The sequence below is a fragment of the Thunnus albacares genome, chromosome 12, assembly GCF_914725855.1.
Source record: "Thunnus albacares chromosome 12, fThuAlb1.1, whole genome shotgun sequence".
NCBI classification, from domain to species: Eukaryota; Metazoa; Chordata; class Actinopteri; order Scombriformes; family Scombridae; genus Thunnus; species Thunnus albacares.
Window position 1 is genome coordinate 21,284,877 of NC_058117.1, and position 27,122 is coordinate 21,311,998.

At 38.5% G+C, this 27,122-nt stretch overlaps 1 protein-coding gene across 2 annotated transcripts in view; it reads right to left on the reverse strand.

The window, feature by feature from the left end:
* The window catches only part of myo9b (myosin IXb), a 30,956-nt gene extending 7,059 nt beyond the window's left edge, over positions 1 to 23,897 (reverse strand). For both annotated transcript variants that reach the window (XM_044368607.1, XM_044368608.1), the window contains exons 1-26: positions 23,297 to 23,897; positions 22,203 to 22,978; positions 15,901 to 15,995; positions 14,175 to 14,237; positions 13,694 to 13,793; positions 12,767 to 12,867; positions 10,856 to 10,979; positions 10,401 to 10,490; positions 10,037 to 10,153; positions 9,698 to 9,832; positions 9,071 to 9,192; positions 7,753 to 7,894; positions 7,228 to 7,417; positions 6,913 to 6,988; positions 6,314 to 6,406; positions 6,159 to 6,198; positions 5,834 to 5,956; positions 5,340 to 5,420; positions 5,117 to 5,227; positions 4,839 to 4,961; positions 4,259 to 4,408; positions 3,788 to 3,933; positions 2,309 to 2,665; positions 2,085 to 2,166; positions 563 to 669; positions 347 to 429 (exon numbers count right to left, since the gene is read on the reverse strand). In XM_044368607.1, the coding sequence (XP_044224542.1) occupies positions 347 to 429; positions 563 to 669; positions 2,085 to 2,166; positions 2,309 to 2,665; positions 3,788 to 3,933; positions 4,259 to 4,408; positions 4,839 to 4,961; positions 5,117 to 5,227; positions 5,340 to 5,420; positions 5,834 to 5,956; positions 6,159 to 6,198; positions 6,314 to 6,406; positions 6,913 to 6,988; positions 7,228 to 7,417; positions 7,753 to 7,894; positions 9,071 to 9,192; positions 9,698 to 9,832; positions 10,037 to 10,153; positions 10,401 to 10,490; positions 10,856 to 10,979; positions 12,767 to 12,867; positions 13,694 to 13,793; positions 14,175 to 14,237; positions 15,901 to 15,995; positions 22,203 to 22,940 (3,589 nt within the window). In that variant the 5' untranslated portion in view covers positions 22,941 to 22,978; positions 23,297 to 23,897. The remainder of the gene's footprint in view (positions 1 to 346; positions 430 to 562; positions 670 to 2,084; positions 2,167 to 2,308; positions 2,666 to 3,787; positions 3,934 to 4,258; positions 4,409 to 4,838; positions 4,962 to 5,116; positions 5,228 to 5,339; positions 5,421 to 5,833; positions 5,957 to 6,158; positions 6,199 to 6,313; positions 6,407 to 6,912; positions 6,989 to 7,227; positions 7,418 to 7,752; positions 7,895 to 9,070; positions 9,193 to 9,697; positions 9,833 to 10,036; positions 10,154 to 10,400; positions 10,491 to 10,855; positions 10,980 to 12,766; positions 12,868 to 13,693; positions 13,794 to 14,174; positions 14,238 to 15,900; positions 15,996 to 22,202; positions 22,979 to 23,296) is intronic.
* Between the last annotated feature and the right edge of the window lie 3,225 nt (positions 23,898 to 27,122).

Below are 27,122 nucleotides of genomic sequence, written 5' to 3' on the forward strand. Positions count from 1 at the left end.
TATTAAGACCTTTTAGGTTTCACACCAGTTGCTGCAAATATCCTCCAGATGGCAGTAAAGAGAAGAAGTGATGAAGGATGGTAAACTGTGACTCTCACTTGTGTGGTTCAGTAAATAAACACCAACATCATAAAAAATTAATTTCCCTACAGAAAGCTGTATCATGTTCATTGTTTCCTCTTTTCTTTAGACCTTGACCTCAAATAATTCATGTTCTGTTCATAATACTTCCCTGCTGCTTCTGTGGAAAGTGCACTGATGTTTATATCTAAAATGTTTGCACTGTACAAGCAAATACACTTAGGTTACATATTTGGGGAATTCGCTTTTTAAACTTTTGGTTTACCAGATTTATCTGACGGAGATGGGTCATTGTTCGGGGAATATTTAGGTCCTCGCTTCTTCAGGAATCTACTGAGAAACCAAATCCTGTAGAAAAAGACAATCTGTATAAATTCCATGCAGCAACACATCAAAAAAAAAAGTACGTAATGTTAATAATAAGCTTGATTGTGGGAAATCAAAATCTTTAGATAATTTTGTTGTGAATTATTGATTTTACCTCTCAGGGGTTGTGAGTGGTGATCGGTTTGATCCCTGTTGTCCTGACTCCTCGTTGGTGCGTCTGGGTGGAAGGCTAAACCTCGACCCATCATGTTCTGCTGGTAACTGCAACAGTATTAAGACGTGAATATGCTAGTATAAAACCTGTGAACGAGCAAACTTTTATGAGAAAACCAAATTGTTGTTCTGATATCCCAAGTACAAGATTTAGTCCTTTTTCCCCACCATATCCCACCTTCAGCGACCACACCCGTCTCTTCCAAAAGTATCCCACAGCTCTCCCGCCACCAGACAACATGAACACAATAAAATGGCAGTAGCCCCTTCACCATTTTATCTTTCATGCAAAGCTTGCCGCCACCCTAACTTTGAACTTTTTTGCTTTAATCAGTATGAGCAAAATGAGTTCATATAACAGTAATAATAACACCGTTGCTATGCTTATCAACCTACACCTATGTTTTATTCATACCTGCAGGTTAGTAAGAATTAACAAATGTTTTCAATTATATTTCCCATGTTTATAAGTTCATTATTAGACGTGATAGGCTCTGTGTAATGGTAGTATGATTTTTGTGAGTAAACAATATTCCAGTGCTGTTTATGTTATTTTAAGTACTGTGATTTCTGCTATAACCTTATGAACATATGATTAAGGTTTGTTTATGATCTACTAAAGCTGACAAATGCCTGTACAAAAATCTAATAATAATTGCTTAAATCAGATTCATAATTAGTTTTTGGTGTGCATGTGCTCTAAAATGATACGTAAAAGAACCAATTAACTAAAATTCTCAGAGTCACAATGATCACATCCCCTAGTTCTAATGTTGATGTGACCAAAACACACTGACATCAAATAAATTGACTGAACTATATTCACTGAGTTGCAGCTCATTTGGTACAAGAAAGATCACAAATGAGCTTGTGGAAACTGGGACGGCTCATTCTCACATTGTCCTGGGATGCAGAGCAGAAATGAGAAGTCCCAAAACACTGCAGCCTTAAATCTGTTTGGGACATAAACATGCAAGGCCTGCATGCAGAGCAGAATCATTGTCGGTCAAAATCGTCCCTTTGGTCAGTACCTTGACCTGGGATTTGAGGGCCCGGATGTCCACGCTACTGGCCGAGCTCTTCAGGCTCTTCATTGGGCTGATGGGAGGCAGTGGAAAGCTCCAGTACTCGCTCTCCTTGGAGCCCCCAAAGTTAATCACCAACCCGCTGCGGGCGTAGGCTAAGCGCCGTTTGCGTTTGGGCTGCTTACGGAAACGCACCCTGACCTAATTGAGCCAGGGAAAGTGATGAGGCATTGAATGAGAGGCCTTGTTTGACTTATGTGTACAGGAGCCTCCATTCATGTGTTTGTCAGCTTACACTACACACATCTACAGTACTTTAAAAAGCCAATGCCAACAATTTATTGTTCAAAAAAAAGATACCAATAAAAACTTGATTTGAGTGTTTTAGTTGAAGGTGCAACTTTATGGATTATGTAATAACAAAATGAAAAAGGTTACCTCATTCATAGAAGGTGAGCTATCAGAACCTGATGAGCTGATTTTGGACAGTTCATCAGCAGACATGGACTTCCCTTTGCGCCTGTGTTGCAGAGGAAAATAAGAGCAGAGCTGTGGACTATGGTAGGCTACTGTCAGGGTCATATAAGTAGGGCTTCGACATTTGCGGAGAAACATTTTTATGAGTTTAGGATGTCTGATGAAACCAGAAATCGAATACGTACTGATATTCATCTTTCCGCACGTCTCTTCGTCGCCGTACTTCTGGACTTGATTCGTCTGTTGGTTCGCCCTCGCTTATTCTTTCCCTCCACCTCTCGGCCTTCTCCTTGATGTCCCCATCTTTGTAGCGCTGCAGGGAGCTGCTCTTTACGGGGCTGGTGGGGCTATCATCGCTGACAAATTTAGAGTCCAGAGGAAGGGAGAGGGGTCTATTCAGAGGGGGAGGGGATCCCCTGCCGTCTCGTTTCTCCCTGCTCCTGGACCTCTGTGCAGACTGACCGTTGACTGGGTCTAGCTGCTGGGTCCTGTTGGGGCTGTGCTCCACTTTGTCCTGCCTCTTCAACTCTCTTTTGGTCAAGCTGTTATACAAGAACCATTAAATCAGACTGGCATCACCGCGACTGTGATTCCTAATGCTATAATGAGATTTTTATTGAAAATGCACATACATATGAACTGAACAAGAGTTACCTACAGCAATTACCAAGTTTACGCTACTAGGCAGAACCATAATCACAGATATATTGGTATTGGCATATATGTTGACTCAAATTCTAGAACAGAAATATCAAAAGTATATTTGAGGTCATTTTGAAAGTTTCTCCAGTACATTATTTGTCCACCAGGGAGCAATGATTATTTTTTAACTGTAAAATGTCCTGTTTAGTACACAATTCTTTAATAACACAATTTAAGGGAAACCTATCACAGATGTTGTGACTGAGGTTTTCTCCCTGTTTTTTGCAGGTATAAAAGGCTGATGTATGAACACATGAACACAAACCTGACGATGCACCAGAAATTCTGGGTTTTATACCGAAATCTGATTTTTCTTGACACACATATTCGATATCGGCCTTATTTGGTTGTGCAGTATTAATTTACAGAGCCATGACTTGAAATTCATGAGTCAGCATGATGTGAAAGATTTGAAAAAAGGCTCATAAATTCTGTGACAAGTCTATGATTTTTTTATTTACCAAATAATATGAAAATGTTCCTTATGGGTTGTCCGGGTGGCCTGTTGATTAAGGCACATACCATATAAACCCAATGTCTACGATTTGATTCCCAGCCGAGGAACCTTTGTTACACGTCACACTCGTCTCTGTTCCCTTGTTTCCTGTCTTGCTACGCTGACTCGTAAATAAAGGCAAAATGCCAAAAAGACAAGTGCATCATCTCATGTGGTTATTTTAAATAAACATTCAGTCAAACTGTGTGGTTTTGGACAGAGATAACACACTTCCACACTGCACAATGACTCGTTATTCAGGAACATGGATCCAATATTTACAGATTAAGTACAAACACTTAACATATTCAGATGGTTTATCTGGGAACCTCCGGTAATACAATGCAGGGGAGGCTTCTATTCTAAAATAATAAATTTGCAAGCAAGTTAAACTCTACTAAAGTGATATTTTTCTTTAACTGGAGCAGCTGGTGCTCCTACAATATGAACAGTTTTGGTAGCGTACCTGTCTCGTCCAGGTCGGGTGTCGGGCGTCTCCTCTTCATCCTCCATTTCATTTTGGTGTTTTGACTTCTTCAGTGAGCTCCGCCATGCCGTCTGGATCACTGTTGCAGCTCGGTTTTGTTTCTCATAAAACTCACGCCAGTTCCTCTGAAATACCAGAAATCCTTTATCAGCTTTAGTCGGCTATCATGTTTCTTTTAATTGCTCTTTTAATTATAAAACAGGAACACTGAGCAGACAAGCCAAGAGAACTGAAGGTCTCCCTCAAAGTTGAAGGTAAGAGATGCAGAGGATTCGAGTGAGAGAGTCTGAGGCCTTGCAAGACATTTAACTAGTTAAGTTTATATGTGTGGGTGGATTGTTAATGATGTTACAGTATCTACCACATGTTTTTATCATCTAGCAGTCTCCATAAAGAGGGTGTTTTTTTGTGTTTTTTTAATTCCACAGCATTTTAAAATATAAATTGTACCTGTATGATCATGGTGGCATCTTTTTTTTGCAGGAAGTGTAACCTTAAATGACAGGCACGGAACCAGCGCTGCAGCGTGATGATGTGACGCATCACTTCCTTGTTATGAGTGTCTTGGAGCAGTTTCCTCTCCTTTTCCTTGAGGAACACCTGAGTAGATGAAAGGGCGGCATACGACCCATGAGATGTGATGAAAGCACGAGGCACATTTGTACTGTGTTATTCTCTTTTGCATTTTAGTACATTCATTATTCTTTATGTGACGTTTAAGAGCTTTTATGACTTTATGTATGCATGGAATCTGCCGTGTCTTGTTTATAGTAAGAGACAGCATTCAATGATTCATGACATGTTCTCCCATGGGTGACAATAAAGCATCTTACTTCAAGAGACACAAATATTCGCAAAATGTCTAAATGTCATATGTTGGATGATTTTTTCCCAAAACACATTACAGAAAAATGGGTACATGCAGTACAGTAAAGTGACGTTGCTTCTTTCATCCTCTGACTATTTTGATCAATGGGATCACGGTGATTTATGATAGTAATAAAGTGCTGATATGATAAAGAGTATTTACCTTAGTTTTTCCTATTTGGTAGGTGGTCTTATCCAGGTCCATCCTCTTAAACAGTTCAGTTATGTGTGCCGGAGTCGCAGTCGCTCCTTTTGGAAGCAACATTCTGAAGTTCTCTACAAATTCCTGCCATCAAGAGAAAAGTAACAGAAGTGAAAATTAACTTTCTTCTCATGGACAAGCATAGAAGTTAGTTTAATTGTAATTCCTTGAATCTACAGTAAAGTGGAATATCTATATACGTTCAAAAAATATGACATTATTCTCAATTGATGGCTCACCTTAAATGTGTACTTGGCACCGTAACCAGACTTCATCATTGTAACCACCTGCAGTAAACCTGTGTACTTGATTTGCTGAAGCAGAAGTTCATCATCAAAGTGCAGCTCCTTCTGCAAAAAAACAAACAAAAAAAAACCTCGTTGATGAACTGTGTTATCCAACAGAGCAACATGTAGGACTAAATTTACAAGGGTGATGTTATAGATTCACAGATGATATTACCTTTTCAGCATTGGAGCGCAGACAGATAATAAAGGAAGGCTCTGCCGTTTCAATTGTGTCCATCAGCTTCCGAAGTGACGCCTGTGAGACACATAAGTACAGTGAGTGATGGTTGATGTTAAATCATAGATGTTGGCATCTATGGACCCCAGGAAGAGCTGTTGTGCTGGTAACAGCTAATGGGGATCCAAATAAATAAACAAATAAAAAAATCAGCACTTGTTTCAACCATAAAAGTGATAATTTGGGATTTTTTGAGAGGTGCTTGCGTGTATTTTTAGCAGGACACGGATACCTGAGACTGTATGGCTAAGTTAGAAAATTCTGCCCATAACTCAAAAGATTAAAAGATGGATCTCTAATTTTGGGATGGCATTTAAAAAAAAAAAAAACCCTCTCTCTTAACACATACAGTACATGTAAGTCACATTATGCCATGATTGTGACTTGAAACAGAACAATAAATAGTCAGCAGAGGAACAGAGCAGACAAACCTGAAACTGAATGCTAATTGTTGGAGGCTTCGTCCTCTGGAGAGGGTGAGGGATGGATTTGCTGGTTCGGTCGTGTGCGGCGAGACCCACAACATGTTTGAGTGAGCGCAAATCTATGAGATTCTGATGGATAAAATATAAAGTCTGTGAGTTTTCTGACTAAAAACAGAAGGACTTTTGGATGGTTATATGGATGATAGATGGACGACCTGAAGAATGAATGAACAGAGTGAATTTTAAGATATACAATGATGATGATGTGCAGCTTTTGACTTGTCATAACAAATAAAGTCCATCAACACTGCATCACTTAGTAACACTTAACCTTTGGAATGAGTTGCTTCTGTCGACCGCCTTTGTTTTTCCTGCAGAAAATACAAACAAAATGAGGTTCAACGCAACACACAGCGCTGGAAATACAACATGTTACAAAAAAAGTGAATCATAATGTATAAAAATCAGTCCATATGGTCCACTTACTTTCTCTTTTCAAAGTTGGTAAAGATGTCTTCAAATACATCAAGAGGATGCTCGTCAGAGCGATCGAAGGAGAAATCCAGTGTCATGCTGTGGCTGTAAATGAGGTATTTTTTACTTCAAGCATTAATTAGTGCATATTTACAGTCAGCCAAGCGCATGTTAAGGTAATAATATTTATGTACATGATTTTTTACATGTCTGTGTATCTCTTCTTGTCCTGTGACGGACTGACACCATAAGTGTGTTTCTATGCCTTCTATCAAATGACTAACTAAGAATAAATAAATGATTAAAAAAAAATGAATAAAAGGAAAAAAAAATCAATGATTTGTACTTTTAATGCATTATTTTTTGCCTGTGTTGTGTAAATGTAATGTAACCTGACTGGTTGATAGCTACAGCTGTTAACCTGAGGCTGATGTTAGAGCCTCCTGTTCTATGTTTCATGCTCTAAATCAGAAAATGCTTCTGTATGTCTGTATCAAGAACCCACGGAGGATTGTCTGATTCTATCAGACGAAAATCATCTTAAAGAGAAGGAGAGACATGTGTGGTGTGCTGGAAAATCCAGTATGAATGCAGCAGTGGAGTGAATGTACCTAGAAAGTCTCTTCAAAGGACTGCTGTGCTGTTTCATGTCTTTGAGGGACTTGCGGGAGGTACGTCTGGCAGCGACTGCAGTGACAGTAAATCAAGTCAGTTGTGTATAATCATAAGAACATTGCTCAAAAGAGGAAAATCGAGATAGAAGCTAAGTGAACCATTTAGAAAAAGTTAAACAAACATGTAATTCTTGATAAACTGTCCAGCAACCAAAGTTTTTTTATGTTTTGAGGACTGACCTACAGAGGGACTTATTTTAGCTGCTGTTTGCAGCTGGAAATTCAGCTCAACTAGCAACTAGAGCTACCTACACAATTCTGCACGCCTGCGTCCCATGCTCTTGAATACTGTGACGATGCGGATGGTGGCTCGGAGGATGCCCCATCGAAACAGTGCTTCAGGACTGGACGCGACCAGGTGATGTAGGAATGCCCGCTCGCTGCTCCGGAGAAGTGATATGACTTCAGGACGCATGTGCTCCGTGTTTTTCTTTTGGAAATCCTAGAAAAATTAGACAAATCGTGATAAATATGCTGCATCCTTTTATACCTGCTGTATGTACACAAGAGGGAATCTGTGACACTCTACATTGATTGCATGTATTCACAAACACAAACTACACAGTACAACCGCAGTCGTCATAGGCGACGGAGCTGCATTAATCATTCACTAAGATAACACAGATTTTCCCAAGCCGGCTTATCTCACAAGGTTACTGCGGACCCAATCTATGTTACAGTGGTCAAACTGAATGATTACATGTTAAAATGCATGTAGGGAAATTATAATTTACTTTGTAGAACAGGGATGTTTGTGGTGTGAGGATATAACTTCACCTTGATGAGATATTTAACCCTCCCAGCAAAGTGCTGAATAACAAACGTTGGCTCTTTGTCTGTCGTGGGTACAAAGAATGGGTTGTCCTGATGCTGCTGCTTCAACTTGTCCAACAGGGTTTCATCTGTCGCCTGAGGAACGCTGAAGATACACAGAATATTAATTTCAATAGATGATGGTTGGGAAAGAAAATAAAACCAAGTCAACGTCAAGGGAAATTACTTTATCAGTCAACTGGAGGTAGAAAACACCGGATGGGCAATAATTCAACATCAACTTCTTATAATCATTGAAAAATAATTATAAGGTGATATTATATGATGTTATTATGATACACTATACTGCTGTCCAAATAGAGCTGTTTAAGTGTTTTTTTCTTTTTATCAATAGGAGGTTTTGTTTGACATTACCTTTACAAATGATCATTCATGCAGTTGTGTTTATTAAAGCTGTACCAACATCACAGAAAAAATACAATCACTTTGATAACCCTACGTCTAGAAAGTCTAGTTTTGTTGTTATTTAACTGGAAATGTAGCTATAATTCCAGGCCAGACTCTTAAACCCTATTTTTTTTTTTTTTTTAGCATATTTCCTGAACCAAATGAACAGCTGGAATCCAGAGGTTGAAATCCAGCAGAACAGAGTTCAGCTTGATTTCTTGTGGTTACTGATCTGCTGCTGTAATAATGTTTTGACATTTCTTGTTCATCAAAAAGAAGTATTTCTCTTTGCCAGACTGACTAGCTTCTCACTCATCTTTATAAACAGATATCTTCATATGAGTGCAGAATCTGTAGGCAAGGGACAAGGTTTTGGGATCAGAAGTGTTCTGGTTTCTGTTTCCCTTCTGGCGGTTTCTACAGGAACGTGCTTTGGTTGCGTGCAGGTAAACAGTCTGTGCGGGAAGGGAAATAGGCGGAACGCATTGACCAAAATGTCGTCTTGACCTAAAACACCTACAAGAATTATCGATGTTAGTTTGGTTTTAAAATGTTAACTGAGTGTAAACTGACTACTTGTGAAAAAATCTGGTCGTAGACATCTTGTCTCATCTCCAACTCCATTCTTGTGTCTCAAGTTGCAAATTGGACTGTAAACAATGAGCGGCGCACGGAAGAGGAAGTCTTCGCCCAGATATCCGTTAACTGGATATCTGTTGGCTACACTGGAAGCTGTGAAATATTCATTAACTTCTATTTAGATATCTTTGGTGAAAGTCTTGATTTCTTTGACCTGTATGATATTACTATCAAACGTTTGGTATAAGAAATCCCAGCAGTAACACCATCAATGTTACAAGAAAAGTTCACCTACTTGCTCTCCTCATCCAGCAGGTCAAAGAGTCCGGTTGTTTTCTCGCTGATCAGCTGAATGCAGCCAGCGTTGTCAGTGCAGCTGATGTTTTGCCAGGTGATGCCCTCGGCCACATAATCTTCCTGGAATACATTTATGTCACAATCACATAATCAGGTAAAGTACATGTGAGTCAATTTGTCTCTGTAGCATCAAGGCAGAGATGGACTTGTAATGGTAAAACAGAACATATTGGAATAAGAACAAAGAGAAAGTTACAGAACAAACAGGTAACATAGCACGAGTAAGTGTCCTTAATGCCCGTTGGAAAATAATGAATAATACAAATAAAAACAAGTAAAAGCACCAAGAAACACTTTAAGTGGTTTAAACATTACTTTAAGTGGTCTAGCACTACAATGTACATTTCTGCAAGGCCATGTAAGGCGCTGAACTCTGATAACATTATTTCATATATTTTAAGATTTTTCCAGGACTTGCAGGCACCATGGTGACTGTATGCACAGGCAACAAAGGCAACAGGACATTCAATAAAAAGTGCTGGGCATGTTGAGACCAAATTAAGAATGAATACTAACAACCACAAATGTGATGACGAATTAAAAATAGTGAAAATAATACACCTACTTGCTCAAGCTTGAAGATGTGCTGGTTGATGTAATACTGCAGTTTCTCGTTGGTGTAGTTGATGCACAGCTGCTCAAAACTGTTTGTCTGGAGGTTCTCGAATCCAAACATATCCAAGATACCGATGGACAAACACTAAAAACAAAACAGCAATGAGACGCTTTAGTGGAAAAAGCAGTGTATTGAAAAAGTGGTAATTTATTGTGTTTTTGCAGAATAATGTACTAAACACTGGATGGATGATGATTTGTTACATTTGAATATATTGTTTTCCCAGTGGGTCTGGGATTTTGCAGACTTTGAGATCAGTGTAACCCTTAATTGCATCATGTGACTCACAGAAACGGACTCCTCCATGTCTCGTCTATTGAGTAGAGCATGGTTGATGTGAAGGATGATCCAGTCAAACAGAGCACTGTACAAAGTCTTTGCCATGGAGTCCCGCACTGTGGTGGCCTGAACGCACAGAAACATCAAACAAAATGACAATAATCTTGACCTTTAAGAACAACAAGACCACAATACCTAACACAACTGTACCTGAGTCATATTTTTCTTAAATGAAACAGGTTAACATTTAATTAGGATTAATAAAAATACAATTTGACAATTCAACAATTGCTGGGGGCTCACTGACAGTTGAATTTCAGGGGGCAGTCTAACACTTATTCAAACTTAACTTAAATAAATAAAAACTTTGTACCTCTTGTAGTGTGTACTGTGAAACTACTGTGTCTTTGGCAGTCACTACTCTCTTCTTGGTCAAAGCCTTCACCAGCTGCTCCTTTTTTACCTGGAAAGAACAGAAACTCTCACAACAATTCCTCAGTACTGTAAAACATAATTACCCACACAAAAATCTGACAATAGTCTGACAAACAGAACAGGTTGAAACATGTTTGTTTTTTTTAAAAAAATACAGAGAGCTATTTTAGGTGCAGTGATGACGCAGTTTATCTCTCAGGGCTTACTGAGTGAGATATTTTTTAAGTTGCTGTCATTTCATGTCTGTAGGGAGGATGAAGCACAAATCCTAACTACAGGGTTTTGATGAACTAGAAATCAACTGGAAGCTAGTAAATCCAGATGATGATTTAGCAGTGTGTAGTATGTCATCACTTAGCGTACGTAATCAAGCGTTTCACTTTAGGAATGTACCTTGAGCAGGTCAGACAATGTGGACAAGACTTCAGCAGGTCCGACCTCCAGGACTTCAGTGTCCTCTGACTGAGTGTACGTCACATTTCCCAGGTGCAAGATGGCAGAGAGGACTGAAAATATGCTACACAGACACAGACACACAAACAGATGGCAAATATAAAGTGGCTTTTAAGTGGCATAAAACATCTGGCAGCCATAATGGAGATCCTCTTCTAGATAGAATAACAGATGATATGAACAGCTGACTGCAGCTCTGAGTGTCTAACTGGGCCATCTCACCTCCTTCATTAAAACGTGGTTGTTTTTGACTGTGAATTAATCTTTTTATCACTGATACATCTGACTGATTTTGTGTTTAAGTATTTGGATCTGTTAGGTAGACAACAAAACAATGAATCCCCATTCATTTCTGCCTGAAATGCATACATATTCTGCATTTTTATTGCATTGTGGAGTTTTGTGAAAGGTTTTGGTCAAGAATGTCCATTTCAACAACAAATTGGATATTTCATATTTGGATTACTGTTTGCCCCTCAAATTAGACTTAAATTAAACCCTGTCTCACTTATTTGTCAGTGAATGGTAATTCTTCTCAAACTTATATATGTATATATACTGACATTTGTATCTTCTGGTATCTCATTAACATCTCCTTTTCTGCTAATTTCAACCTATGTAAAACTTTAACAGTATGTCAGTATTAGCCTGAAGTAGAGTTGAAACTTAGTTGGCATTTGTAGACAACTAACAACTGGTCTGTTAGGCTAAAAATACAGTAGGTGTATTGATGCATATCAGTGTTCCCTTCTAGCAAACACATCTAGTAGAAGCTATTAGCTGTTGATATTAACATTATGTTTTTCTATATTGACATATCAGCTACATTAGGCAACAAAGCCAAAAAGACAAGCTGTACATGCAAGTTCACTAATGCGGCCGTCCTAAAGGTCCAACCTGTAGCACTCTGCAGTGAAGAGGACCATACGAGCTGAAAACGAGGTAGTATAATGAATCACTAAAGCTTTACTTTAGCTCAGTATTTATCTTTACTTTCATTTTCATGCACTTCACTTTGTGCACACCCAATTCTCCACTGGATTCCTGTAACTGCCCCAGAGTTGTTTGTTTAGGAATGTATGATTCAACTGTTTATGAGAGAAAAAAAGGCATTTATACACAGATTTTAATGTTTCTTACAGTAAAGTGCTCTGTGGATCAATTTACATTATCAGTAACTGACTTCAGTGTGGTTATTCACCGAGGGAAACAACCTCAACAGGTTACAACTATGCTTCTAGCACTTTTATGTGTACTCTGTGTCCCGAGGCTGTCAGGCACTTGCTGACATGAGCGCTGCATTTTTCGCCTGCTTGGCTTGACAAGCTGTGACCTGCACCTGACAACAGTATAGAAAGCAGAAACTCTTCGACAGTGTTCAAATTACACACTACCTCGCCTACCTCCACGGTTTTTAGATGGTTACACCTACATTAACTGGGAACTGTGCAACGTCACTGTAAACATTGGTAAAGCTGTTGGACTGAGAAGTAGAGTGAAATGTTGCTGGATCATTTGCAGCAAATATTTCTGTAACTAGAGGCTTTCTTATCCTTCTGGTTAAAAAATAATAGGAAATGTTCCTGAGGCTGTTTAAAACTTCTGGCATTTACAGCTGTGTCCTTTGCTGTGTCCTGAATATCTGGTGCTTAAATTTAAGTAAGAAAATTAATTATTGAACAAAGAAGTCTTACATACTGCACATTTCCCAAGTAACCTTTTTACATTGTAGACAGAAAGTTATAGTGATCCATTATTTCTTCTGGTGCATTTTGCTAAGAAAAAGTATGTTAGTTTGATGCAGGCTTGCAGTATTTCAGCTGTGTTGTTCATTAACAAAACCATACATACTGTTTCTTGGTGGAGGCCAGGAAGCCAACCATCTCCATGGCTTGATGGAGCCTTTTGTACTCCTGCCCAAGTTTCTCCTCATCCTCTAAGAGAAGGTCTTCCTATAGAACAATCACAAGAGATATGGAAAGAAAAGTTGTTTATGAGGAGGGGATAGCAGGCTTTCAATCATAACAATCCACACTTTATAAACATTGTGGACATAAGATTCACTAAAACTGTCTTACATTTCCATGGTTGTGTTCACACCTGTATTTCAATTTGGTAACTCCTTTATTGGACAGTTTTACTGCTCAGTGACTGACAGCAAATTATGCAGCAACTGACTAAGCACAAAAACTTCCTCTATATAATTCATCGTGTCTAATCACAGTAATTACAAAGACATAAGAGTAGTTGGTTGTGAACAATAGTTGTGACTACAATGCATCCTTCATTAATAACGAGGAGCTATAAAAACAAAGAAAGGGACAATAGGTCATAAACTGGAGAACGATAAGGACAGTTATGGTGGTTGGTCCATTGTATTGTCACACACAAACAAAATACACCAGAGATTGCTTGAAACCAGACACAGACCAGACTTATCATGTTTGTCCACATCAGGGTTCAGTCACAGAAAAGCATTTTCAAAAGACATGAAATGAAAAGAAAACAGGAAACCCAACATAATACAATGATTTAAAAGCTGGGAAAGCAAGCAAGTTTAAGAGCAGTTTCACAGTTTTATGGGAGTGTCTGTTCATTCACTACAATGCATTGTTTACAGTTGAGAAGTTTCGATACATTGTGGGTCTGCTTCTGTGAAACATTTACCACTGGTTTTCCCCATTTGATAACATCAAATGACATCATATATAACCCCTGTCCCCCCCCCCCCCCCCTTTCTATATTGCTGCTGCTGTAAAGTGTGAAGATCAAAGGTACCTGCTTGAGGTAGAGATAGTCTTGTGGCTGTAAAAGATGAAACTCCTCCTGCTCTTCTTTTGACGCTCCCACCAGCAGATAGTAGAACACGTGGTAGTTCCTGAGAGTCAGAGGTCAGAGAGTGCAGATACAGTCAATCAGGGCTCACGCAAATTTCATCTCAGCTGTGTTATTTACTCAACATTTCACTGCACAGGGAGCTGTAAAGGTGGCTCGGTTACATTGATACTCCCAAATGTTTTGAATGTGGTCCGCTTTTACTGGCTTAAACTAGAGGTCAGGGTTCAGGTATAAATAACTATTAAAATACTAAAACATAAATGTAAAGGATTACTCTCCTGTATTCAGGTCTTTCTTGCAAAACAAATCTTATTCTCATGGAGTTCACCTGAATAAATACAGGTTAAAAACAAAATCTAACAATTTACTGAACAGATTTGATGAGGATTCAAGATGCCATCTGATTTGGTTTCTCTCATACCTCTCGTTCTTATCTCTGGAGACCAGCCGGCATTTTTCAAGTAGGTACTTCTCGATAACTGCCCTACAGACAGACACAAGAAAAAAATGTCAACAAAACCTGTAAAGCTTTAGTGTGTTTTCCAACACAACAACATACAACAAGAAAGAAAAACAAACTGTTAAAGGGGACCTACTATGCTAATTTCCAGCTCTACATTTTTATTCTGGGACTCCACTACAGTAGCTTTGCATGATAGACAGTTCAAAAGACTTCTTATTTATCTTATACTGGCCCTTTATGCAGCCCCTTGGTTCAGCCTCTGTCTCTTAGCAGGCAGTCTTAGCTCCTGTCTCTTTAAGGCCCCCCTCCCGATAAGCCCACTCTGTTCTGATTAGCTAGCTTTCCTTTAGCCTGCCGAGGGGCAGCACGTATCAGAGTCGTGTAAAGTTACCACCGATGCAAACCCAACATTTCCTGCTTTACTGCGTCATATTAAAGCTTTTAAATGACTAAATAACTGGAGACTTTTATTATGAAGAAATTACAGGAAATTAAACCTCACCAAATTGGCAGAGCTTCATTAGTGGTGTTAAAACGGGTTGACACAACAACATATGGACATATTTGGAGCTATTTGTTCAGCCAATCAGTTAGAAATAATGCAGGGAGGAATAATTCAACCAGAAACAACCACAGTTATGATGATGTTTGATGATGTGCTGCAGACGACCAGCACACTCCAACAGGTAAACAACTTTTTTACTTTGCCATGCTGTGTAATGCTAAAAGGGTGCCAGCCACAGTGTGCCAGCTCAACTCGAGTCATGGCTCGGTATAACCACTCCCAAAACAATGGAGAAATGCCATAATGTTAGCAGAGCGGAGCAGTGATCTTGCACGCTGTGTGTGGAGCAGATGACCATATAGAGAAATCCATCATGAGCTGATGTCAGCTCGGGCTTAAAGTAGAAAAAAAACACTGGAAATTGAGCGTTCAGAGCAGTCTGAAGCCAGTGCTTTTTGCTCACAGGGATTACTTCTACATACATTTACCTTGTTATTTGACACTTTGGCCACATTTAATATGAACATCCGACATTGTAACATTATATATATGACTGAAAATATGGAAAAGCATAATAGGTCCCCTTTAAACAACACAAATATTTCAACCAAAATAAACCAAAGAAAGTTAAAGTTAAAGATGCTGTCTATAGTGCTCCAAGAGCCTTAAAGGACAGATTCACAATTTTTGAAACATGTCTTAAAACAACAGTCAGGTGTCCATATTAACACTGAAAGAGGTTTCCTCACTGTAATCATTCCTCCTGTACTGGCTATTAAAAGACACCCTTCAAATGCTTTTTCAATGTAATCCACAGTGTGTCCACAGTCAGCAGTCTGAGTTAGTCATATCAAGCGGATATCTGCCACATTTACAGTCTTTTTAGCATCAAATTTCCTCTTTGTGTTTCCCTGTTGAGCTGCCTTGGAAGCATAGCAACAAAAAGAGGAACTTTGGCACTAAAAAGACTGTAAAGTTGAAATATATCTCATTGATTTGACTACTGACAGCTGAAGCTTCATATTAGCTTCAGATAAACTTTTACATACATTTTTACACAGAGGGAGGCTTGTGGATTTTGGCCCCATCATTTACAGTGTGAACAGGAGGAATAATTATGGTAAGAAAAACCTATTTCAATGTTCATTTGAGTATCATTTAAACTTTCTGACAGCTCACCCTCTGATGACACCACTCTCCAGGTAGTTGAGCTGGATGAACTTCCCAAAGCGACTGGAATTGTTATTCTCTGCAGTCTTTGCGTTGCCAAAGGCCTGTTTAAAACACAGGAACATTAGTTTTCACTAAAATAAACAGCCAAATTTGTCGGCATGTTCGTCACAGACATTGGCACCCAGACTAAAACATTGTAAATGTTTACAGCACAGAGAAGCTATGCAATAAATCACTCCGGTTTGTGGCTGGCAGGAAACTGTTTCTGTTAGCAACTTTATGTAACAGTGAAGATCAAGTTGGTCAAGTGGATTCACAGTGACTTTCATGCTTGTAGCCTGCCACAAAATATGATAATGATTCAGTATAAGACAAAAGAGACTATATGAACACTATTTGTAGCTGCTTTCTCACTGACTTAAAGGTGCAGTGTGTTGAATTTAGTGGCATCTACCAGAATGGACTTTGCAGAAATTGAATATAGTATCCATGAGTATGTTTTAATTAGTGTATAATCACCTGAAAATAAGAATCGTGGTGCTTTCGCCACCTTAGAATGAGCCATTTATATCTACATACAGAGCGGATCCTCTTCCACGGAGGCTGCCATGTTGTACCGCCATGTTTCTACAGCAGCACAGAATGGACAAACCAAACACTGGTTCTAGAGAGGGCCTTTGGTGTTTTTCACAAGTTTTGCGGCCACTGTAGGTTCTCCTACGTGCTTGGAGCGGGAGGTGTATTCAGTTGGTTGTAATCTGCAACCTCACTGCTAGATGCCACTAAATCCTACACACTGCACCTTTAAGTAATGTGAAGATACTAAAGCAGTGTTGACTGACTTTTTTGTCCACTTGGAGTAAACACACACACACATACTGTGTTAGTTGTCTATTCACACATCCACCAGACCACCAGATCCAACATTTGGAGCTGTGTTTATGTCCGCCTGAACAATATTCACCCTCTTCTTGCTCTGTTTTGGTCTCCACCAACTCCTGAGGGAAATATCTGGCTTCAGTTCACCAGCTAGATGCTAACTTTGTCTTGCTGTTAGCGTACAGCGGGTTTACATGTAGTCATTTGATCCATTGTAATATAAATAAACTGCATAAAGGCACAGATCTGAAACTATAAGCTATGTTTGGGGTGGTGATGTTTTGATTGTTTTTTTTTTATATGTTTTGAATTATCACTGACATAATCATTATGAGCTGAGAATTATGAATTCATATTCCAGTCCACCTGGCTTACTCCAGTGACTGTAGCGCATTCTCAGTGTTTTATTCAGTAATGCAGTTAAACCAGGAAACTCACATCTATTATGTTCATGGTTCGCTGGCCACAAGCATTTAAAATAAATGCGCCATCAAGTTGTCTTTTGTTCATTTGACAATAGCGTTCCTAAATAAACACAGAGCAGTTTCATTTTTCTTTTCCCCATACTGACACTTAAGGCACAGTTCCTCTTTTTCTGTGTAGTGTCAGTGTTCACATTTCGGTGGGAAACTGTTTTTTTCTGCTGCAGGATCAAGCATTAAAAAGCATTAAATCCAGAAAACCACAGCTACTCCACTACATTCAATGAACAGGAAATGTACCAGCTGTGGGGAAGGAGCTATAAACGGTTTAACTGTTAATCGAACAAAAAAACTGTCAACTACCGCAGTTTAATAATTGATTAACCCATTCAAGTCATCTATCAGGTAAAGACAACAATAATAAGAGCTGGTTACCAATTTCTTTTGATTCAAATATTTGTAAATTGAATATTTTTAGTTTTCAAACTGTTGTTAGATGAACTACGACTTTTGAAATGTCATTCTGAAAAACATCATTAATCAAAAAGAAACTAACAGAATAGTTGATTATGAAAATAATCATTACATCCCTGGCAGGACACAGTTAAATAGTTTGTTATTCTCAGACATACTGGAGACAGTATCTAAGGTTCACTATCAATAACAAAACAGACTCCACCTAGGCAAAGTCATGGGGATAAAATGACACATAGAGGATTATAATCACTCATTAGCTGCTGTTGACTCTGGATCAGCTTCTACTTCCCATGTCGTAACCTTTCTCCAGGGAAAAAGGAAAAAAAAAATCGAAACCGAGCTCATATCAGCATCTGGGGGTTATCATTCTTCTTCATTCCATTGTGAGCTATGCTGAGGGTCGTGTCTTAACAGGCTAAAGCAATGCCGCAGACAATGTGTTAGACTTAAATACTGTACTGATCATACAGTGGCAGGTAAAGCATTGAATCACTGGTATGTTCCTGCTCAGTGCACCTCTGTAAATAAAAAGACAGATTCTTCAGATATGCATGGCTTTCATTGTTAATCAGACGAATCAAAAGCTGGACGCTCAGGAAATAAAGATTAAAGGAATGTGGAGAAAAAAAGTGAAGAAGGTATGTGGAGAGAGAGGGAAACAGGTGTTAGGGGCTGGATGTATAGGCTAGGGAGAACTTGCTCCTCCTCCCTTACAGTTATCAAAACCAACAATGTGTTCAGGCAGACTTGCAGACCAAGTCAAAAAAAAAAAAAAATCCAAGTTCATCACCAGGAATTCGCCCTTAAAAGACTGCCAACAAAGTGGTGAATACCAGAGGTAAACTGGGACAAACGTGACAATACCGGAGTTGATAGTATGAGTTGTGACATGTACTTTAAAACATGAAGCACAGCTGGCAAAGAATGTACCAAACTAAACATCTGATGATTTGTTAGGAGATTCTCTGTTTCTAGCTACTTAAATATGAGGATTTGTTGTTGCTTTTTTAAAAAAAATATATCATTGTGAATTGAATATTTTGGGGTTTTGTTGGTTGGACAAAACACACTATTTAATAAAAATGTCACCCCGGACAATTATTTACATCCTGCATTGACACTTCCATTCATCCAGTTTATTGGTTCTTTAACTTTTTGGCTTGTGAACCTTTAAAACAAAACAATGTCTGATGATTTGACCCATCATCACTGCTTGCTCATGACCGGGTCACCCAAAGAGTGATTTTTATATTTGAATATTTTTAGAGACCTTAAAAGGAACATCTGAAAATAAAATTTGACATTTTTTTTTGTAGATTACATGCTTTTTTCCATTGTTTTCCTATTCTGTAAATTGTCTCAACCCCTCAGAGGTGGGAAGGGACTCCATCCTCAGCTTGGGGAACACTGGTCTAGTTCATATGATACATTTCCCAGTGTTCAATAACCCTTAAATTATGTAACCATGTGATATTTCCCGACTTTGTGAATTGCAGAGAACTGCCTGAGCCACAACTGACTGATGCACAATGGATTATGGGGTAATTGAGGCTGCAAAGGAAACACCCGTTGTGCCCTAAATAGTCCTGAATGTGAGAAATGCGAGCACATTTTTGTACTGAAATACAGACTCAAGAGAATTCATCATCTCTGAATTGAAAAACAGCTAAAAAAAATAAAGGGGGGAAGGAATATGTGCATTTGTGTGAATGGGGGTTAGGCTCAGAGGGAAAGAAAGGAGGCGACATCTTCTTTGTTGTGTTGGTTTGCCAGCAGACCTGGCTGAGCCTGTTCTGACACGTTCCTGCCTCTATTTCTCTTCTGGTGTTCCCTCAAAGACAACGCCCTGCACATTCCCCATGTGGAGCTCAGTGCTCAGCTTCCTGATCACTAACACCCAAAGACTAACCTCTCACAACAACCAACTCAGTCATTCAGGTGACCACTATTCTAAATGAAAGCAAGGTGCAATCACCTGCTGGCTACGACTGAACAGTCGTCAGTCAGTTTCTTGCACCAGGAAGATAAAAATCGCAGGCAGTGAGGAGGAAAGAAAAAGTCTCATTTTTTTGAGTTCAGATAAAAAAAAAGGAACCAGTATCTCAGAGTCTGACTCATGAACACAAAGGAAATCCCTTGATTTCGCAATGTAGCTTGAGTACCTTAAAACCCCCAAACAACAGATTAACATATTAACTAATCCTCATTACTACAGCAGGAACCAAGGTCAAGAAGTTGTGGTTGGCCTGTGTTGATACACAGCTGTGAGGCTAATTGTTGTGGCATGACATCCCTGTCTTCAATGAACTTGTTCCCTATTTAAAAAAAAAAAAAAAAAATCAAATCACACCAAGATTAGAAGCTACTCTCACTCCTCAAGCTAAATCTCTGCCTGTTTAAACCTCTGTTAGGAGAGGAACATAAGAAAATATCAGTAAGATCAGTAACAGGAAAAATACTTGAGCTGTTGCTTATTTTAAGGAGAAACTTGTTGGACTTGTTCAGAGAGAGGAGGAATCCATATTTAGTCACTGTCTAATGAAAGGCTGGCCCCTTGGGATTGTTTGTGTGTGATCAGTAACAAAGTGGACCAGGATCCTTTGTGTAAACCTGAGTTGGTCTATTGGGGGACAGATGAACTTACTTGTGTACTGCTCTGGAAAAGATTCAAATATAATCCACCTACTGTAGCTGCAAATCGTACTTGTATTAGTAGAAAGTTATTTTGCTTCATGAAACTGTATTTTGAATGAAGAGAAACCATCTACTGTCTTGATTCTCACACTTTAAGCACTAAAAACAAGGTCCTAAGAAACAAAATGTCATTTTTGTCCGTTTTTGAACAACTTTCATAGCAGTTAACATTGAAGCACATCGTTTTAATCTGACAGACTCCTAAAACAGAAAGCAGACATTGCAGGGAAATGTGGCCAGATATGTCGCCTGTTACTTATTGCAAGCGTTTACTGAACTGTAGCAGGACCCTTTTAATCTAAATGTGTGAGAGTGAAAGTAAAGTTATGAGGTTAAAAAAAAAAGGTGCGAATAATCAGCTGACAGATACAGCATTGTTTGCTTGCATTTGTTGCTTTTTTATTTGATGTAATGTTAGAGCTTCACTATAAATGTACTTGGAATACTGCAAAACAAACTAACAAACACTGATATGATATACTATTGATCTTTAAAACTCTTATTTTAATGTTTATGTTCTATTAGGTATTTTCTCTTTACTAATGATGCCACCAGGAGTGCTTCACGTTTCTGCTCACACAACTTTTTTTTTGTGGTTATTGTTGATTACTGTGATGTCTTAAACACAGGAAGTTCAAACACATGGTGCTGATGCATATTTCCTGTATGAATGGTGGTTTATTTATTTGCCACCTTCTACTCTTGAACAAAGGCGACTAACACATCTAAAAAAAGATATGAAACTAAAGTGGGCATTTGTGTGTGTGTGTGTGTTTGTTTGACTCTCTCATAAATAGCCACAAAACCAGAAAAAAACTCTTTATCAATCTTGTGATCAGCAAACTCATGTCACCATGATTCTGTGAAGTCAGAGCAGCAGATTCTTGGTTAGTGTCACTCTGGGGACTGAAGCAAGCTTATCACTGTCTAAATCTACCAAGAAACAGGAATGGATTTGTCATCTAAACTAGAAACACGAACACCAACGTCATCCGGGGTTTTTTTTCTTATTCATGTTTCTTACTACTACGCAAATAACTTTCTCGTGTGGTGAAGAATGGGACAATTTGGGGGAGTTTACAGCTGGAAATGCATCAAAAAAATAAAGAACAAATAAAGAACAATATGTTCTCAGGGGATCAAAACTCAGAGAAACTTTTTATTGTTAAGTCTAAGAGGTGTCAACGTGAGTTCTTCAGTTTGCTTGTTGTTTTTCCAATCAACAGTCCTAAACCCCAAAATATTTAATTTGCAATGATATTAAGCATAAATCCTCACATTTGGGAAGCTGAAACTACAACAATTTTTATAATCAATTCAAGAGTTAAGTCATTTTTTAAGCCAAAATGCCAAATATTCACTGGTTCCAGCTTCTCATTTGTGATGATTTGCTGCTTTTCTCGATCCTCTGTGATGATAAACTGGGTTTTGGACAGTTTGGCAGAGAAAAAAAGAAGTATGAAGGTTTTGATGTTTAGGAAATTGGGATGGGCATTTTCAGAAATGTAATTAAAACAATTGTTAGTTGCAGCCATAATTCAATTTGCTATTATATTTCTAAGTAAATCCTCACATTTGAGAACCTGGAACCAGAAAATTTGGTGTAATTTTTGTTTGATAAAGGATCATTTGCCGAAATTGTTTTCTGTGTATCAACTAATGGTTTTAGCTTTAGATCTAAGAAGTTTGAAACACCGATAATTGTGTATATTTGACATTTAACACCATAGTCACCACAGAAGTGACTCCCCACACAGTGTGAGCTGCTAACAGATGTGGGTGTGAGAGGTTTTGAGGTTTCGGCAGGTAGCCAGCTTTCATGTCACAGTGACCTACCTCTAGCACTGGGCTGGCCCCGAGGATGGTCCGTTCCAGCCCGCTGGCGTACGTCTTCTGGCTGAGTGCAGTCAGGCAGTGGATGAGATAACTGCTGCTCTCAGTCTTCCCTGAGCCACTCTCACCAGATATCACAATACACTGGTTGACATGCCTGTTCAGCATAGCTCTGAAGGCCACATCTGCTATGGCAAATATGTGAGGGCTTAGTTTCCCCAGTGGCTGGTTCTCGTACATCTTGATATACTTGGGGTTGTAGTAAACAGGAAGGAACTTATTGGGATTGATGGCGACGAGGATGTTGCTGATGTAAGTGTAGATTTTGTGCTTGTGGAAGCGATCGCGTAAAACCTCCAGAATGCTGTCCTCAGTTACAGCGGGCAGGTTGCAGAGATCATCATACTCCTCTCTGCTGGTTTGGTTGGGCTGCTGCTGCTGCAGGATAAAGTAGTACCCGTGGCTCTCGGGGTGCCACTTCTGGGCACCCCGGGGCCACTGCAGGACTCGCTCCAAAGGGCAGTCCTCAGCCTCCAACATCCTCTCCTCTCCGCCGCTCTTCCTGACCTCAAGCAGGCAGTACGTCTGGCTGGAGTCCAGCCCCAGAGTGACCACAGCATTGTGGATGACAGCCCTCGCCGTGTCCCCAGCGTTGACCTGCAGGGGACAGTAGGTAACCGTGTCCTGGGACAGTCTGGGGTAGATCTGCACAACACGGGCCTCTTCATCTGTAATGCTCATCCTGACACACAGGCAGGCTTCAGCATAACTGGCATCCACTGCAAGAAATGAGACCAAACGAGAAAAAATGAGACCACTTTATAATGGTAGAAATAAAGCAGAAATCAAGCTGAAAGTACAAATAAAGTGTGAGGCATGTCAAATACTCTAAGATACTTTCTGGCATATAAAAACCCCAAACTGCAAGTCTCTCTGTTTGCTTTATTCCCACGAACAGTATAAACAAGTCAAAACACCGACTGTATTAACGATAAACCACATTGCCCTTTAAAATTAACAAAATTCCCGAATATACACCAGTCCAGGTGATAAATGTCAAACAGTTACAAGTGTCAAAAACTAAAAATAAGCCTCACCTTTCGAGGAACACCACTCATTTCATCTTTGAAAGCCTGTTGACACTCCGGTGAAGCAGCGTCAACGTAACGTAAAGTTACTCCACAAAACTTGAGGAGGAAAAAAAAGTTTCTTCACCTGTGCTTCCCCCAAAAAAAGGTGAGCCAAGTAACTGCTTATACTCAGTTTTAAAATGATGAAAAAGTACTTTCCGACGACGTTATTGCTCTTCAAAAAATCAGTTTCTTTCAGAAATTGAGGATTAACGTCTCCTCGTCGTCCTGGTCGACATGTCAGGCAAACGGTACTTCCTAGATTTCTCCACACACACACATCGACACACACACACACCCGTCGTCGAGGTGGAAATAAATGGTTTTCCCTTCACTGACCTGAAAAATGTCACCTTTTTTTCTCTAACAGGAGATAAAACTGTAGAGAAAACACTCCAGGGTTTTATAAGAGAGAGAGAGGAAGCGAGAGAGGGAGGAGGAGGTCACACTTTCACATTACAGAGAAGAAGAAGATATTAGGGCGACGAGTGAGAAGTTTAATGGATCTAATTTGTTATTAGCTGTGAGCTGTGAAGCTGGAGCGCCTCCTAGTGGACAATCAGTGTATTACACACAGTATAACATCACACCACAACACACCACTGATGGAAAATGTATGTAAAACTAATCATAATATTAAATTTGAGTGTAAATATGTCATTGCACATTTTTAACATGATAAAAATAACATTAATTCATTGTAAACTTATTGATTATATGTGGTAAAGTTCACATTCATGAATGCATATTAACAAAATTACCCCCCAATTTCACTGGATGCCAGTTTAAAGAATATATTCTATATAATATAAGACTTGCAAACGTATAAATGCTAAAAAAAAAAAAAAAGAAAAAAAAAAGTAATAAAACTGTCAAACTGTGTGGTGAACTGGATGAAGTGAGGCAACGTAAAGTGTTACTCAGCACAAGTCAGCTGCTGTTGATAACCACTACTGCAGAGGCAGCCAGCATCACCCACACAGGAAGATAAATTAGGTCACACACACACGCACACATATCAGATTATGGTTACTTCTGAGGACATTCAGTCAGTTACATTCACTTCCTGGGGACTTATCATAACCCTAACGCTGACCACTACATGCCTAACGTTAACCACTGACCCCAAAAATCAGCTTTTGTCCTCAATTAGACAAGCCATCCCTATTTAACTGGTCCTAAGTCTGAAACTTGTCCCCAAAAGACACCTGTGACAGACCACAGATACAGTAGAAAAAAGCACACACACGTCATTTATTTGTGCTTGAATCGCAAATTCGTCACCCCTGATAAAACACTTGCTGATGAGTGCTGTGATAAACAAGTTTGTGGTCATTTCCGGTGTGATATAGTTCAGATCATTTCAATGGGGACATTAACCTTGTTAATGTTGATGGTGTCACATTTGCTGTCACTCTTGTTCAGCAAAGATACACTGAATCCAGTTCAGTAGTTACAGGAGTACAAAACCTGACAAACACCATGTTAACATGATCCTAAAATGATTGAAAGCAGGAAATTTAACAACTTGTGGTTGCAAGGCACAATAAGCTCATTATTGACATACGATTAATGCTTTTATTGACTCAAATAATCTTAATCCTAGAAATTATACAGCTTGTAAAACTGTTCAACTGTACAGTGAACTCATTGACGAAGAATAATGTGTATTTTTTTATCATAATTTTATATTAATGAAGTTTATTTATCCCTATTGTTTTTTAAATTATTATTATTTGTTTAGATTCATATTCTTGTTTCTTTGTATATCATTATGTTGAGCACATGTCTGTACTTTTTGTATATTTGAATGTTTTTCAATAAAGATTGAAAAAAAGAAGCACTCAGATCTTGTTTTTCATAACAAACTAAGAATTAAAAAAAAGGCAAACAAGGCATCATAATTACACTCTCTGTCTTATCATAGCAGTTCACATTTATTACAGATATTTGTTGGGGAAGGGTTTTTGAACACTTAAAATGCTTCACAGGTTTTCCAACTCATTATTCATTATCATTATTCATCATTATTTGCAGTGACTCATGAAAGACATTGATGTAAGTCATATCTTTTGTGATGAGCTCAGAGAAACGCTGGTATATTTATTTTAGTAATTGGTCCGCATACAAAACAACTGTGGAGTAAATTGTGACGATTTATTGCTGATCATATCTACCCTCACTTTAAATTACTTTGGAAAAATGTGTTGTTTGGATTCATTTAATATGACAAGAATCTCTGCTTCACAGTTCAATTTAATTATAATTATTATCATTTAATTTAATTTTTGTAATAGTATGGGTTGATTGACTTAAAAAACAACAACAATGTGGTTAAAGGGCAGGTTCACAATTTTTCATGTCTATCTTAAAACAACAATCAGGTGTCCATATGAACAGTGAAAGAGGTTTTCCTCGCTGTAATAATTCCTTCTGTTCATACTGGCTGTTAAAAGATCTCCTTCAAGTGTGTTTTATGTAAGTGATGGGGCCCAAAATCCACAGTGTGTCCACAAAACGTTTTTTTTTTTAATCAATATTTTATTTTTATTTTTTAAGCAACAACAAACAACAAACACAACAACAAAAGTTCCACTTATTTAATGCTGGTAATCCTCCCCACAAAAAGAAAGAGAAGAAGAAACAAATATATAATGATATAATAAACAAAAACAAATTCTATATGGTTTACAACAAGCATCATTCCTCTGTTTGCTCTGAATCTTTAACATAGTTTAGAAAAGGTCCCCAAATCTTCAAAAACAAAACAAAACAAAAAAAAAAAAAAACTGTTTATCTTTTAGTATATAAGTTCTTCATTCTAGTGGGAGTTTTGACATCTTTTGTCTTATCCAATAAGTAATATTATTTTTTATTATAATTGTTTCCTTCTGGATATAAACCAAGAAAACATAATTTAGGGTTCAGTTGAATTCCTTTGAAAATAATTTCCTCATGTCTCTCTGACCTCTTCCCAAAATGCTTTAATCCTTCTATCATAACAGTTTACTTTCTCAGGAGTTACATAAATTCTCATTAACCAGTTATAGTGTATTTATCTGAGGCGTGTATTTACTGTCAGCACAGGCCGATTTCCAATCCTCTACTGAGATTTCAGTTTCCAAACATTTAGCTTATAGAGTGAACTCTTTGATGAGCAGGATGTGAGCAGATAATAAAATAATAAAACTCTGATATGACACCCTTTCTTAAACCGTCCTTTGTCATCATTGTTTCAATAAGTGACTGTGGAGTTTCTAGTAAGTGAATCATTTTGTTTCGCTTTTACAAAACTTCTCAACTGTGGGAGTTTAAAGAAGTGTTTTCCATTCAGATTAAATTTACACTTCAGCTCTTCAAAAGACATCATAATATCAGATTTGGTAGATACAGATATTGAATCTTTTCAAGCCCTTTAGAAGCCCCCAGAGATTAAATGTAACATCTGCTCTTTCCAGTAACTGATTACCCCAGACTGGATTATATTGTGACAAAGAGTTTGGTTCTTTTTTATAGCTTCTCGCAACATGCCAGATTTTAATCATGTGCTTAATGATTGGATTGCCAGTCTGCCTCTTTAGTTTTTTGTCTGTGTCTGAGTATAAATACATGGGAAGAGTCAGTTTTAGATTATAGGATTCAATTTATGCCCGATCAGGGGTGTCATTTGTTGAGAAATAAAACATAATGGATGTCAGTTGTGCAGCCCAGTAATAACAATAAGTTTGGACATTTGGTAAGTCGCGATCAAATGGTTAATATAACAGAGACAAACGAAGCCTTGCCCCTCTAC